Source organism: Copadichromis virginalis, linkage group LG12 (genome assembly GCF_057382275.1).
Source record: "Copadichromis virginalis isolate Kocher_CV1m ecotype Utaka linkage group LG12, C_Virginalis_male_GT1.1, whole genome shotgun sequence".
In the NCBI taxonomy this organism is placed as follows: domain Eukaryota; kingdom Metazoa; phylum Chordata; class Actinopteri; order Cichliformes; family Cichlidae; genus Copadichromis; species Copadichromis virginalis.
The window spans coordinates 28,915,436-28,928,394 of record NC_140629.1 but is presented as its reverse complement, the minus strand read 5'-3'; the positions used below and the strand labels follow the sequence as shown (position 1 = coordinate 28,928,394).

General features: G+C 40.8%; 1 protein-coding gene across 1 annotated transcript; it reads right to left on the bottom strand.

Annotated features, from left to right (window-relative positions):
* Positions 1–1,035: 1,035 nt before the first annotated feature.
* LOC146697233 (LHFPL tetraspan subfamily member 2a protein-like) lies at positions 1,036–11,990 on the bottom strand. The gene is made up of 3 exons (XM_085475849.1): positions 11,901–11,990; positions 3,404–4,103; positions 1,036–1,472 (listed from the first exon to the last, which is right to left on the bottom strand). Exons 2-3 carry the CDS (start codon positions 3,804–3,806, stop codon positions 1,216–1,218), a joined length of 660 nt encoding a protein of 219 aa, XP_085331975.1. The 5' UTR covers positions 3,807–4,103; positions 11,901–11,990; the 3' UTR covers positions 1,036–1,215.
* Positions 11,991–12,959: the final 969 nt, after the last annotated feature.

The following is a 12,959-nucleotide window of genomic DNA, read 5'->3' as shown; positions in this document are numbered from 1 at the left end:
CTCTCAGAAAACAACACTAATGGAATTATTGCACATCTACAATGAATAAAAGCACTGCATCACATGAATCCTAACATATACAGAAACATTTAAATGGATGAATTAGAAATTAATACAATATGCAGCAATGTGAAATGATTTAAAGGCAGAGTGCAAAATAAAATAAGCTCCAATTGGAAAACCATCAAACTGCAATGGAGGTTCACTTTAATCAGCTTTGCAAAAGTGTCCAAATCACTCACGAGTGGGTATGAAGTGTAATGACCCAGTGGGAGGTTTTTTCAATCCTTATCTTTTCCTTTTGGGCACCTTCACAAAGCCAGACTTGTGTTTATGGCTTTCTGCATGTCATACGGTATTTCATGATAAACCACCTGCTTCATCTTGCTGCTTTAGCCCATCACGAAGCCACACACAATGAAACATCTGGCAGAGCTCTGTTTTCTTTTGTTTGTTTCTGCATACGCACACACAAACTGTTATTAAGCTACACAATCAGTTAAACAGGAGGAGCTCCCTTTGAAACTAAAAATCCCTTCTGTGGTGATTTTCAACTTAAAGCGTTTAAAAAGAGTCTCAATGTCCTGCTACCACAGAATCAGAGCACATAGGCATTTAAGAAACCTCAAGTTAATGTCTATCACCAGAAGTGGCAAAAGTACAGATTTTCTTTACTCAAGCATTATTATTAATAAAATATTTGTACAAGAATGTTGCTGGGTGTTTGAGTTGTTGAATCTGGTAGTGGTTAGTGATCGAACCCTATGAATGAACATAATGATGGTTAAAACAAATAAACTGCCTTTCTGGCCGTGTTTAACATGTTAAATCTAAAAACCTATCCACTGCCAATCCAATTTATTTCACTAACCTCCTGCTATTCCAGCAAAAAAAAAAAAAAAAAGTATAAGTATATAAGTTTTCCTCCTTCTCCAGCTTTACCAGAGATTTTTAAACTGAAGTTCTAAAAGGGGGGAAGCATTTTATTCCCTTTTCAACTGCTCATCAGGTAGTCTCCATCACAAGAGAGGGGGGGGGGGGGGGGGGTGTTATTAAGGCCGTTTACAACAATCAGCTGATTTTATCCAGACTATCACGAGGGGGGAAGAAAATCCCCACTGAGAAACATCTGTCCTCCCTCCACGAAGTTGTAGTCCACATCAGAGAAATTACACCGTGGGTGATCTTCTGCAGCTTCCCAGGTTTTCTAAAGGCTCAGAGCAGGCAGATCAGACTTTTCCCATCCTCAATCTCCTCCTGAACTTTATCGCTGGAAGTAGCGATCTCGGCCTGTGCAGACAGAACGGCACACAGGAAGGTTGCTAGCGTTCCTCCTATCGCTGTGTAGAACGCCCAGCCAAGTGAACAATTAAATGGTCGAAACGGCAACGCATCGGAGCCACAGTAGAACTTCACCTTCTCTGAACCCCAACCAGCAGGGTACAGCATGAGGCCGACCATCAGTAACAGGCCTGGAGGAAGAGCAGGTGATGATATGAGGGGTTTAGTCATGTCAGAGCTGAAGGTTTGAACAAATCGCAGTGCAGGTGGGAGAATAGTGAGTCAACTTTGCTAAAGACAACACCAATTTTTCAGCTGACGAGCTGATTTGTAATGGGTGGAGAGAACTCCTTTGACCCTCATCCTCAGTGGTGATATCACGTAATTACAGACTACCTACTCAATAAAGCTGGGCAGTCAAACCCGCCTGTGTGATTCATTGCAAAATATACAGTGGTAAGATTAATAAACTTGGGAAAGTATGATGAACATCAGATGTTGTAAAGTCAGATGTTGTAACTTGCCAACACAAAAGCAGTACTGACATTCCTTACAGACTATGGCATGATTTCAAAACTGAGCTCGAACAGCCTTGCTTGCACAGACTTGATGTGATAGACGCTATACTGGCATATTAGCAATAGCTCTGGAGCAAGTGATATGCAGCTCCTCAGTTTCTTGAATTTGACCATGATTCAGCACTGCTATTCTTGAAATCAGTTCCTGTAACATACAACATCTAGTATTAATGGTGAATGAACCCAGTAGATTCATGGCAATGAAAAAAGAAGAAAAAAAAAAACTTATATTCATGTATTTGTTGTATGTTTGTAGCCTCATGGCAAGTCAGCTATAATAAGTTCAAGCCCACTGCAACCCTAAATTCAATAAACAATTATGGAGGGTTGGTTTGCAGGCTTGTTATTTTTCTAAGAGTAAATATATGGAAACTCAGAAACTTTGTGTCTGGACTCAAAAATGAATCTGTCTTGATTGAGACTGGTCTTTTTAATAAATCCTTCTGTTTATAATGTTTCTATTTTACTACTTTATTTGACACCTGACTGTGTTATAGTATATTAATTGTTTATTTTTATTGCCATTTGCTGGATTGAGGTACGATTTCTGCCACCTATCCAACAACTATTCTTCATCTTTCACGGGCGGTCATTGCTCAAGAGTTGGCAGTTTGCCTTGTAATCGGAAGGTTGCCGGTTCGAGCCCCAGCTCCAGTGGTCAGAGGGCCTGGTGGTGCCAGTGTCCAGCAGCCTCGCCTCTGGGGCCCCCCAGGGCAGCTGTGGCTACAATGTAGCTTGTCATCACCAGTGTGTGAATGTGTGGATGACTGACTGTGTAAAGTGCTTTGGGATCCATAGGGACTGAGTAAAGCGCTATACAAACACAGACCATTTACCATCTATTTGTGTCATATTTGTATAAATCATAACAACCAATAAATATGAACACTTAAAAAAAATGTTTTTCACTGAGAAAACATAGAGAATTGTAATCCCCCCCCCCGCATTTAAGTTTCTTTTTAAAAAAAGAAGGCTAGAAATGGCCAGCAGAGGGCGACTTACATGGTTACAAAAAGATGTCCTGATCTCACGAAACCCCTTTTATGGTGAGTTTATGGTCCCAATTCTTAGTTTCAGTTTTTTTATTATTATTATTATTTAATAGAACATGATTTCAGTTTGTGTCTTTTTTAAAAAAAAAAAAAAAAAAATTATATATATATATATATATATATATATATATATATATATAATTTTTTTTTTTTTTTTTTTCATTTTGTATACTATGAGATAAAAACCTAAAAAAACTTAGATATGTAATTTCTGAAATCAGTTTTCATTGATATTTTGTAAACAGTAGACTACATACTAGTATACTCTGGGGTGACCCCTTAATCTGACTGGTAACTGGTTTTACTCCAGCAACTTTATTATATATGCCCTTTCATACTATAATTTATTTATGTCATAAAATAAAAAAACATTTCAATTTAGTGGAAGCTGTCCTCAGAGCATAGTTTACATATATATGAAGGTGGGAGGGGGCACATGATTACTTTCTGTAACAAAGATACTTAACACATACATACAGATTAACAATTTACCTGCAACAGCCTGAAGCAGTCCACAGATGTTGAATATGCTCTTCTTCAGGATGCTCTGAAAACACAGGCTGAAGATGGAGATAAAGGCCACACACCCAAGCACTAATGTCCCCGCTGCCAGAAACAACATGGCAGCCTGCCAGAAGCCGCTGGCCACTTCTCCAAATGTCGTGGCATAGGGCCCACAGTTCACCTGCGAGGTCCCAATACGAAGGCAGCGGTTGTAAAGGCCGAGAGATGGCCGGTACTCTGAGTCCACTCCTGCCCTGGTCCCGCTGGTGTCATTCCGAGGCGATCCCAGCAACCAATCCGGGCTCATGAATGCAATGAGCTCAGCAAAGGCCACTACAATGCTGAGTAGGGTCCACAGCATGGAACGGCATGTTACAATAACATGGCACATGGCTTTAGCTCAGAGAAGGTAAAAAACAATGATGAAAAACTTAATAAAAATTCTTGAAGCCCTTTAAGCTATTGGAGAGTTTCAGTTCCCTTCCTTAGAAAGAGAAAGGTCTGTTAGGTTCCCTGCGCAGATCCAGATGGGCTGCTGATCTTATCCTCTCAGAGCAGATGTTGTCCCTTCTCTCACCTCTTCTTTGCCTTCTTCCTCTTTGAGGTAATGTTTGGCTTCAGACATCCCAAATGGCAACAACGCACCAAATCAGCTTCCTTTAGTCATGATACCGCCTGAACAGCAAGCCTAAATGAACAGAGACACACTGAAGTCAGCAACACAACAAGGACAGGGTGTAAGAAACATCTACAAATGATTCTCCAGCAACTATGAATCATCACGCTCCTCCTTAGGCTTTCCAGATGACAAACAGTGTCCAATTTGTACCCTCTGTCATCAAACATTCATCCTTACCAAAAACCTACTCCCAAAGCGCTACTTTAAAGTCAAAAACAGCTTGTTATGAGTGTGTAATAAGGCAAACTTCCCAGTGTGTGCTAGAACAGTCATGATGAATCACAATGCAGAGTTTATTCTGTCCTCGTTTTACTCATGGTAGACATCTGGCTGGTTGATTTTATCTGCAATGGGATAGAAACTGTGTTTTTTGCCACTAAGCAGGTGTTAGCGCAGAGCAGTACAAAACTCTGTTACAGCATGCCACATTTGACAGAATCAAACAAAAGCCACTTTCAGTATTCACTAAAGTGGGTGGCTCCACATTTTTGATTTGGTAGATTTTATTTTTGGCCGGATGCCTTTCCTGATGCAACCCCCAAGGAATTTGTGTCTCCTCCTGGAATCAAACCATTAATCTTTCACTTGGGAAATGTGTAAACCACTACACTATGGAACCACTGATAGAATCACACAATATAATGTGCCATATCCTCGCCGCTGTCACAGGCAGACACAACATCAATGGGATCCTTCAGTTCACTGCTTAAATTACAGCCTGAATAAATGAATGTACATCAGCATTAGTTACTGGCTTTCATTAAGCTTAGCAAAGCAAAATGCATTTCTTTGTTCTTTATTCAACAGAAATAAAATCTGTATTAGTGCAATGGCCAGAAGTCCCAACAATCAATGGCACTGTTGCTGCATTATGATTTACTTGCTGTGACCAGATTGGCCTCGACGCATCCTTGGTCTTAGGGGAGCAATGAAGTTTCTTGGAAACCCTCTGATGTCATGAACCAGCTGCATGATACATACAGAAAAATATGCAGGATGTGTTATCTTCACTATCTTGGCAGATCTCACTGGTAGATCCAAGGGAAACCTGTGTCTGTGCATTCCCCCAGACAATATTTAAAGATTTTGTAAAAAATAAACTAAACTAACTAAACCTTCATTCATTTTCTAGTTCTGCAAAAGCAAAGAACTAAAAAAAATTCATGTCTTTTGTACAAAGGGAGTGGGAGATATTTCAGAGATCTCAAAATCTGGAACCATAAAACCAAACGAATATTTTTGGCACAGCTTGGCACCACTGGAGTTAAGACAGAAGGGGTTCTCCCGTCTGTATCAGTTATGAGAAACCATTAGTCAAGCACTTTATAGAGCCATAACTTTCACATAGAAGGGAGGAGAGGCTTGTTTAACTAATAAGAGTCAATGTTATTGCTCTAATTCTTGCTGAATGTGTCATTTTGCCAGTGATGAAAAGTTCAGCACAAAAAAAATTAATTAAGAGCTATAAGTCACTCTGGTGACCTGCCAGGAATACTCCAAGTACAGCACCAGGAATCACATAATCAACCCTCCAGCCTCAATTAAAGGCGATAAATCATTACACCACATCTGTCACGATCCAAGTCATTTCAAGGCAAAACACTTCAGGAATTTCCAGACCAAGTATTATCTGTTACCCCTACACCGAATCACGTGAAGTCAGGATTAACCAGATCATAACAACAAAGTCGAAGCATGACGACATTTGAGTAGCAGGTATGAGAGTTGGAACGGTTAAGCCGTGATTCAGTTCAGGGGGATTCAGTCATGTCTGCAGTCCCCTGTTGTGTTTGAAAGTCATGGCAGGATGTGTTTGTAGTTTGTGCACAAGTCTGCTTTGATTTTACTTGGACGGTGAAGCCGTCTTAAAGATTCCTAGTTAAATCTCATCTCGTCTGCTTGCGCTTGAGCAGAATTTTAGTGCTTCAGGACACTTGAACTTTATTCTCTTACTACTATCTCACACACTAATTAGAGATCACACAAAATTCCAGCTAAAGTACACTGTCTACAAATAATTACCCAGAGGGAGGTTAAACAGAGGGAGTGCATTTCAATTACAACTGGGCTGAGTAGAGATGAAGAAGATCTGCCAACATCACTGGTCGTTTTCAGCCCCATAAGGAAATGGCAGAAATAAACAGGAAGCAAACAGGAAGCATCAGTGTCTGTGCAAACGTTTTAGAGATTCACTCATGCATTGTGAGGATGACCTGTCAAACTACCCATCTAAACACAGTGTGTCTGAATGAGCTGTGAATCCGAATTTCAGGGAATTGTAGCTGTAAAGAAAAGACCGAGAACAATATAAGCAGGTATTTGAAGTGTGTTTATGTGTTTGAGGATGGTTTAGGGAGTGCCCTATTCTATTACAGTCCTTGAGATTGTTCCAGGCCTCTTCACACACACAATGGCTCCTTATTGTTATCACCGTTACCATTTGGCAGTCATATCACACAACAGCACTCACCGCACAGGCAACTTTTTAGCTCTATTTATAGAAATCATTACAATACAGAAATGGTGTTTTTAAGTGCGTGTGCATTGTGAGAAAATCAATGCGTGTTAATGTGGCTCTTTCAAGCGCACATAATCATGTGCGTACATTTGTTTGCATGAGCTTTTGTTTTTGGCTACACAGTCTACACTTTTAGTTCCTCTGGAGTTTGAGCCGTCTGTTTGCAGCTGATTATAACCCATCCAGCCTGAGCATGGTGCTCTCTGTTAAGACTACAATGCCCACAAATTAGCAGCTCTGTACAGAGATGGAGCCTACAAAACATACCTCGTCGAGGCAGTCAGCAGGCACCGTGTGATCTCTCTCAGCTACTACAGGAAACCTCTTCACTCACAGCTCGTCTTCCGCTCTCTAGTCTCAAAGAGTGCTGTCAGAATTAAGCCTTAAAAAGTTAATGTTACACTTTTATTAGGCCCAAGTATTTTGAAGTATTATCTATGCTTGTATTTAACTCAAAATTGTAGAGAGCATACAAATTAATCTGCAAGTAACTCATTACTTGCAGATTAATTTGTCTGACAAAGTCAAAGAAAAACAAAAAACATCTACAAAAAGCCCATTTCTTTCCGGGGTTACCAAGCTTGGCTGATCAATACTAATACAACCGCTATATAAATGCAATCCACTATTATTATTATTATTATTATTATTATTATTATTATTATTATTAGTACCAACTTGTTGATAGGCATTTGCCTGAGTCTGTGGATGTATGCATGTATATATATGCACATTCTGTGCATAAGAGTGCTTACTGCAGTATTGTTGAGAGAGCATAAAGGTCACTACATCCTGAAATTGATGAATACTTTCCGCTTGTTTGGTGGTTGTTCTGGGAAAGCGCTTGAACAGCACTTCCTCAGCAAGGTCAAGATTTTCTGTGTGTTTATATGAGCACTGGGGAGGAGTATTTTACACTTAACGGCACATCAGACACTCAGAAATATGACTTATTCATAACCCGGTGATCAAGGCGCTGTGGGTGAGAGGCCTTTGCTTCCCTGTTGCTTTTGATAGATACATATCTTGAAACAGGCAGATCTTTGTTACTGCAGTTCTCTCTGTGCTTGTGGAGTCGCTCTCATATGCATCATCCCCAACACCGACAGACCGTGGAGACTCTTTCATGAATCCTCCCTGATGCAGAGTTTGATGTTACGGTAGATATGCAACAGGATGAAAGATGTTCAGCGGTAATGTGGTTCTGGATCTGATCTCGACCTGCTTTATCCCACGCTGCTCTCCTGTCCTGACACAAACCAAGCCTGCTGCACAGCATTACAAGCATGTAGAGAGGGCCCCGAGCCAACTTACACACAGCCTTCTAATACTTCATTCAACAAGCCAACATGAACAGTCTCCTTGCTGCTACGAGACAAACTTTCTCTCATGGAATTTACAAAAAATGCAGTCTGTGGGCCAACAGCCAGCCATGTGGACCACAGGTTAGACATGAAACCTGTTGTTCAAGCAGTTTGTATGCCCAGTAAAGTTTCTACTAATGAAACGAAATGTCCGTTTGACTCCAAGCCCCAGATAAAGCAGCAGATACATATGTGGGTCAGTCAGCTAGCCGTTAGAGGAAGCCGCTGAGGAGTTAATTGCTCTGAGATATCAGCAACAGTGCTGGTATCATGCCAAGGTGCTGAGGTAATGAGTGCAGGCCACTGTAGTCTGTTCTGAAGGGTGAAAAGTGAATGAGGACTGAAGGTGGGTGGTTAAGAGATCTAAAGCATGCTGACCCAGATTATTTGGTAAAGGGAGGATAGACACAGCCATTAAAATGGGAAACAAAGTCCATTCATTGAAGATGTGAGAGACAATGAAAATGCTATTGTTTTTCTGTGATGAGCCTGTTTAGAAAAGCATGTTTGAGCTGGTAGATCAGCCGCCCATAGCAGATGACCCCCCCCCGTTAATTTGGATAGAGATCCCCCAGTAGCAAATTTTTCATAACCTAAACCATAAGCCCTAAGTCGAGCTCTGCTCTGCGCTGCTCCTCTGGAAGTAAGGGCCTCATAAAAGGCTGACTCACTATCTTTAGGGCAACACAAGGGCTCATACAATATGTGAACAGCAAGCACACTCAAATGATAAAACTTTCTGTCTGCATCATCACAAATTAGGAAAATGAAAAATAAATATGATACTAAAGCAGTTTGATGCCAGTCAGAGTTGGGCGGGATCAAACGTGTCCTTCTACCATAAAAGAATGCAAGCAGCTGAGCTCCATATGGCGCAAGTGAGAATGGAGCAACGCATCCACCACCCACGCCGGAAAAAATATATTAACCGCATGTCTTTATTTTCCAATTAATTCCAGTACATTATTAATAAAAGCTTCTTGGTGCTTCATCAAGACTCATCATCACTTGTGGCCTTCAGTGTAGACTTGTAAACTTTTATCAGTGCTCATTTTTATCTGCTGAACAAAAACACATCAACGCCACGCTCTCTTCACCTCCAACAAACTTGTGAAACCAAGACCATGTTTACCATCGCAAATGTCAGCTGTTTAAACAAAAAATTAAGAATGAAAAATAAGAGGAGATGTTGCAAACAGAATTAATACGTTTTACCTAGTCCTTTGATTGCCACACCTAAACTTATAGCCTCAGGGGATTAACCATCCACCTTACTGCAGTGAGTGCTTCAACAAGAGAGCTGAGAGCACCCAAGAGTGAGTCACACAAGGCATACCAAGCATAAAAGACAATAAGTGCAAGATAAGTTTGATTTCTTTGGTTTACTTGCTCAATTGTCCCAGATATTATGAAACAAGAGCTGTTCTCATCAAGAATTCTCTCTTGCTAACCATAACCATGTGAGCTGCTGCTTTTGCTGCCCTCCATAAAGAGCGGAATGAAAGAGCTGCAGGAGGAGAAAATGTTTCCCATGGATAGGCATTTACCACAATTTGTGTCTCATAACGTCTGCCACTGAGTGATGGCCACCATCAAATGCATGTTTAGCGCTCCAGAGTGAGTTAGATTTATTTTGCAGGCCCAGATTAAACACAATAAAACATTTCAAGCTGCAGAAGACTATTACTGCTGATGAACAAACGCCAGCAGTTCTAACTTTCATATACAACCACTGGACCTAAGGTTTCGATGACAATAGAGGGGCCCAAAAATGTAAACAATAAGTCAACAGCGAGAAGCCCTCCAACATCATGCCATAACAATAGATCCCACTTCACTGACAAACAAACACAAATACACAATCATAAACGGTCCCAGCCTGTGCTCACTCAACCTGGCTATAATCGCATCAAAAAAAACACATGACTTCCCCACAGAAAAGTATCAGCCAGGCTCATTTGTGCGCATGTGTGTGTGTGGATGTGCCAAAAAAACAGAAGAAAAATCAGCAGTCTTCATCTGGTAGACTTCAACTCAACAAAGGCAACACAAAGCCATGCCGACACCATTCCCCCCCCTTACTCACTCTACCTCTCCAAGACATGCCACCGTTGGCCCAGAATGCACTTCTTCACTCTCAAAAACAGGTCGCCATGGCCCCTAACCTATTCAATCTGTGCAACACCCCGGCCTCTCACTCCCCATGCAAACTCTGTTGTAGCCTCACAGTTTGTGATGCACAAAGTCAGTAAGTGACCCTCACATTTCACTTACACAAAGACATGCATGACGCGGGCTAGCTCTACCCCTTCAGCCGTCCCGCTCTCCAGTTTGTTTCTGAAAGGATGATTGACGTACACACAATCTATTCCTTTCTTTTCTATTTTTTCCTTTCCTTAAAAGATCATAAGAGCTTTGGCATGTTAATTAGATTTGTATTCTATAAAACTACTATAAACACTAATATATCCATTTGGAAAGGATTTAAATACTAAAATCCCTTCAAATCCTTGTTTGTATATGTATGTGACATTTCCTCTCACTGCATTCACACTCTGAGATTTACATTCAGTTAGCAATGAGAAATGTATCAAAACACACGGACGAAAACAATAATTACAAGGAGGTAAAAACAAAAAAGGCCACACAACACAACTATGTTAGTCTATGAAAAGAGTTCCATAAATAACTTGAGTATCCAGCTGTGGCTGCCTCTAAAGGTTTACATATCAAAGAATGCATGAAGGACAGTTTACAATCACACTCAGTAGAGAACAGGAGTCTCCAAGAAGGAAGCAAAATCTAAAGGACAGCAACAATGTGAAGAACTGTGTGGCGTAACTGGATATAATAATGGTTTTATCTACAATAATTAGAAGTCTGTCAATCGTGACCCTGACTCAACACGTATGCTTATGTTAAAAACTAGTTTTATCACAGCCTGATAAAAACCTCAATAAATAAATATGACTTACGATATTTCCTGCATTCACTAGAAGCACAGCTTGTATTTTCACCGGGGAAAAAAAAGCAAAGAAAAAGACATCTCCCTTGGCTATCATCAGCACATTGCTCCATTCAATGACACCTAACAAGTTTGCGCTTGTCAAAACTCACTCATAGGAAAAGAGGGCAGGCTAGAGCAATCACACTGAAGGAAATTACGGCAGAACTACATAATCTTTTAAAAGGTCACTGGAATTTGTTGAACATTGCACGTGTAAGTGCAAAAAATGCAGTACTGATCATTGGATGAGTCACAATGAGAAGTCCTCACTGAAAGTTAGTCATAACTCCCTTTTGTCATTATTATTGCTAAAGTTTGTTCTTGATGTCAGCTTGAGTAAACACTGCAGATGTTTCTTGATTTGTTTGGTTTATGATGTAGCACCACTTCCCCTCACAGTGCAACAGTGTGTCAGGCAGAGAGAATATTACTCCCTGGGTGGCTTTCCAAAGATGGACCTCCACCCTGCACCGCACTTCAAGGACACGGGGTTGTGGTGGAAAGGGAAGGGGACAAAGGGCTGCTGTGCGGACATGTGCGAAATACAGATAAAGAGGTGAAAACCATTAAAATATTGACGTTTTCAACCGCTGCCACATGCTGCATCAGAACACGGAGCCAGCTGCAAGTGCAGATAGCTCACTCTGTGAATAAATGCGGTCTTAACGCACAATCCTCCAAGAAGTCTTAAAGTAGCAACATGCCTGTGTATTACAACTCAGCGAAGCATGCGAACTCCAAAAACGTACAGCTGCGAATAATCAATGAAAAGCTTTCCGACGAAAGAAATCAGCTGACACATGAACGTTAGGCTGAGCAGCGATTGATTTACAGCTGTGCTTTAATGGTATTTTCAGCAGTGAGATTCACATCTGCCGGCCAAAAGCTGTGTCATTGCTACAAACTCTTCTACTTACCGAAGTCGAAAAGCGGAGAAGTTTTGAAACACTGCTTCGTTTCCCGGGGCAGCCCAGCTTTCCAAGCACTCATTCACTCCTTTCTTCGGGACTCTCTCCTTCTCCCTCCCACAAACCCGCCCCGCTACCATCTGACGCCATCCTTTCTCCCCCCCCAGTTTACGCCCCTCTCTCGCCTCCCCCTCTCGCTCCCATCCCCCACCCCCGCCGTGTGCCACAGAGAAAGTAGACGAAAAGTTGTAGCGATGATTAGAAAAAAAATTACTATTTCCTGGATGTTCTTATTCTCAGCTCTTCAATTAAACGCGTCGAGAACGATCTACGAACTCCTTTTTTGTCTGTGCAATGAAATTCAGTTTTTTAAATCTTAATGGGTACTGCTAAAAACACATAAGTGTAGACATATCATATATTGCGTATATTTAGGTGAGATATCATTTTACATAATGTTATTTTACTGGGATATTTGATTATTTATGTTCAGTCTGACCAATGAAATAGTCCTGGATAAATATTATCATTATGAAAAAGTGCGCCTTTCATACTTTTTATGTTGAGGTCAACATACGTTTGAGTTATCCATGTGAGCCAAACGCCTTTTTTTGGTGTTGCCTCTGTATGATGTTACAAAAACAGAGCGATATACCTAATATTGGCCTCGCAGACACACAGCTCTGGCTGTGATTACAGCAGCAGCTGTTCAAAGCTTTTGTTTATGAGGAGGGGCCAATAAGAAGAAAGAAAGAGAGCTGCTAAAGTGGTTTAAGACATGAGGAGAGGATAAGCTGGGTGGCAGCACTGAGGCTGAGTGTGAAAAAAAATAAGGAATTATTAAAAAGGGAAACTATATGGAGCTGTACATGAGAATAAGAAGTTCTCCTTAAAAAGCTGACAACAGATAAACATTTTGCTTGTGATGACTTGTGATTTGGATTTTGACTTTAACGCAACAGTTCAGCAACAAGATATCATCCTGAAACCAGTTTGCCAAATATGGAGCTAAAACCAGGAGCTGTTGGTTTAGTTTAATAAAACACTGTGTAAACAAAAAAACAGAAA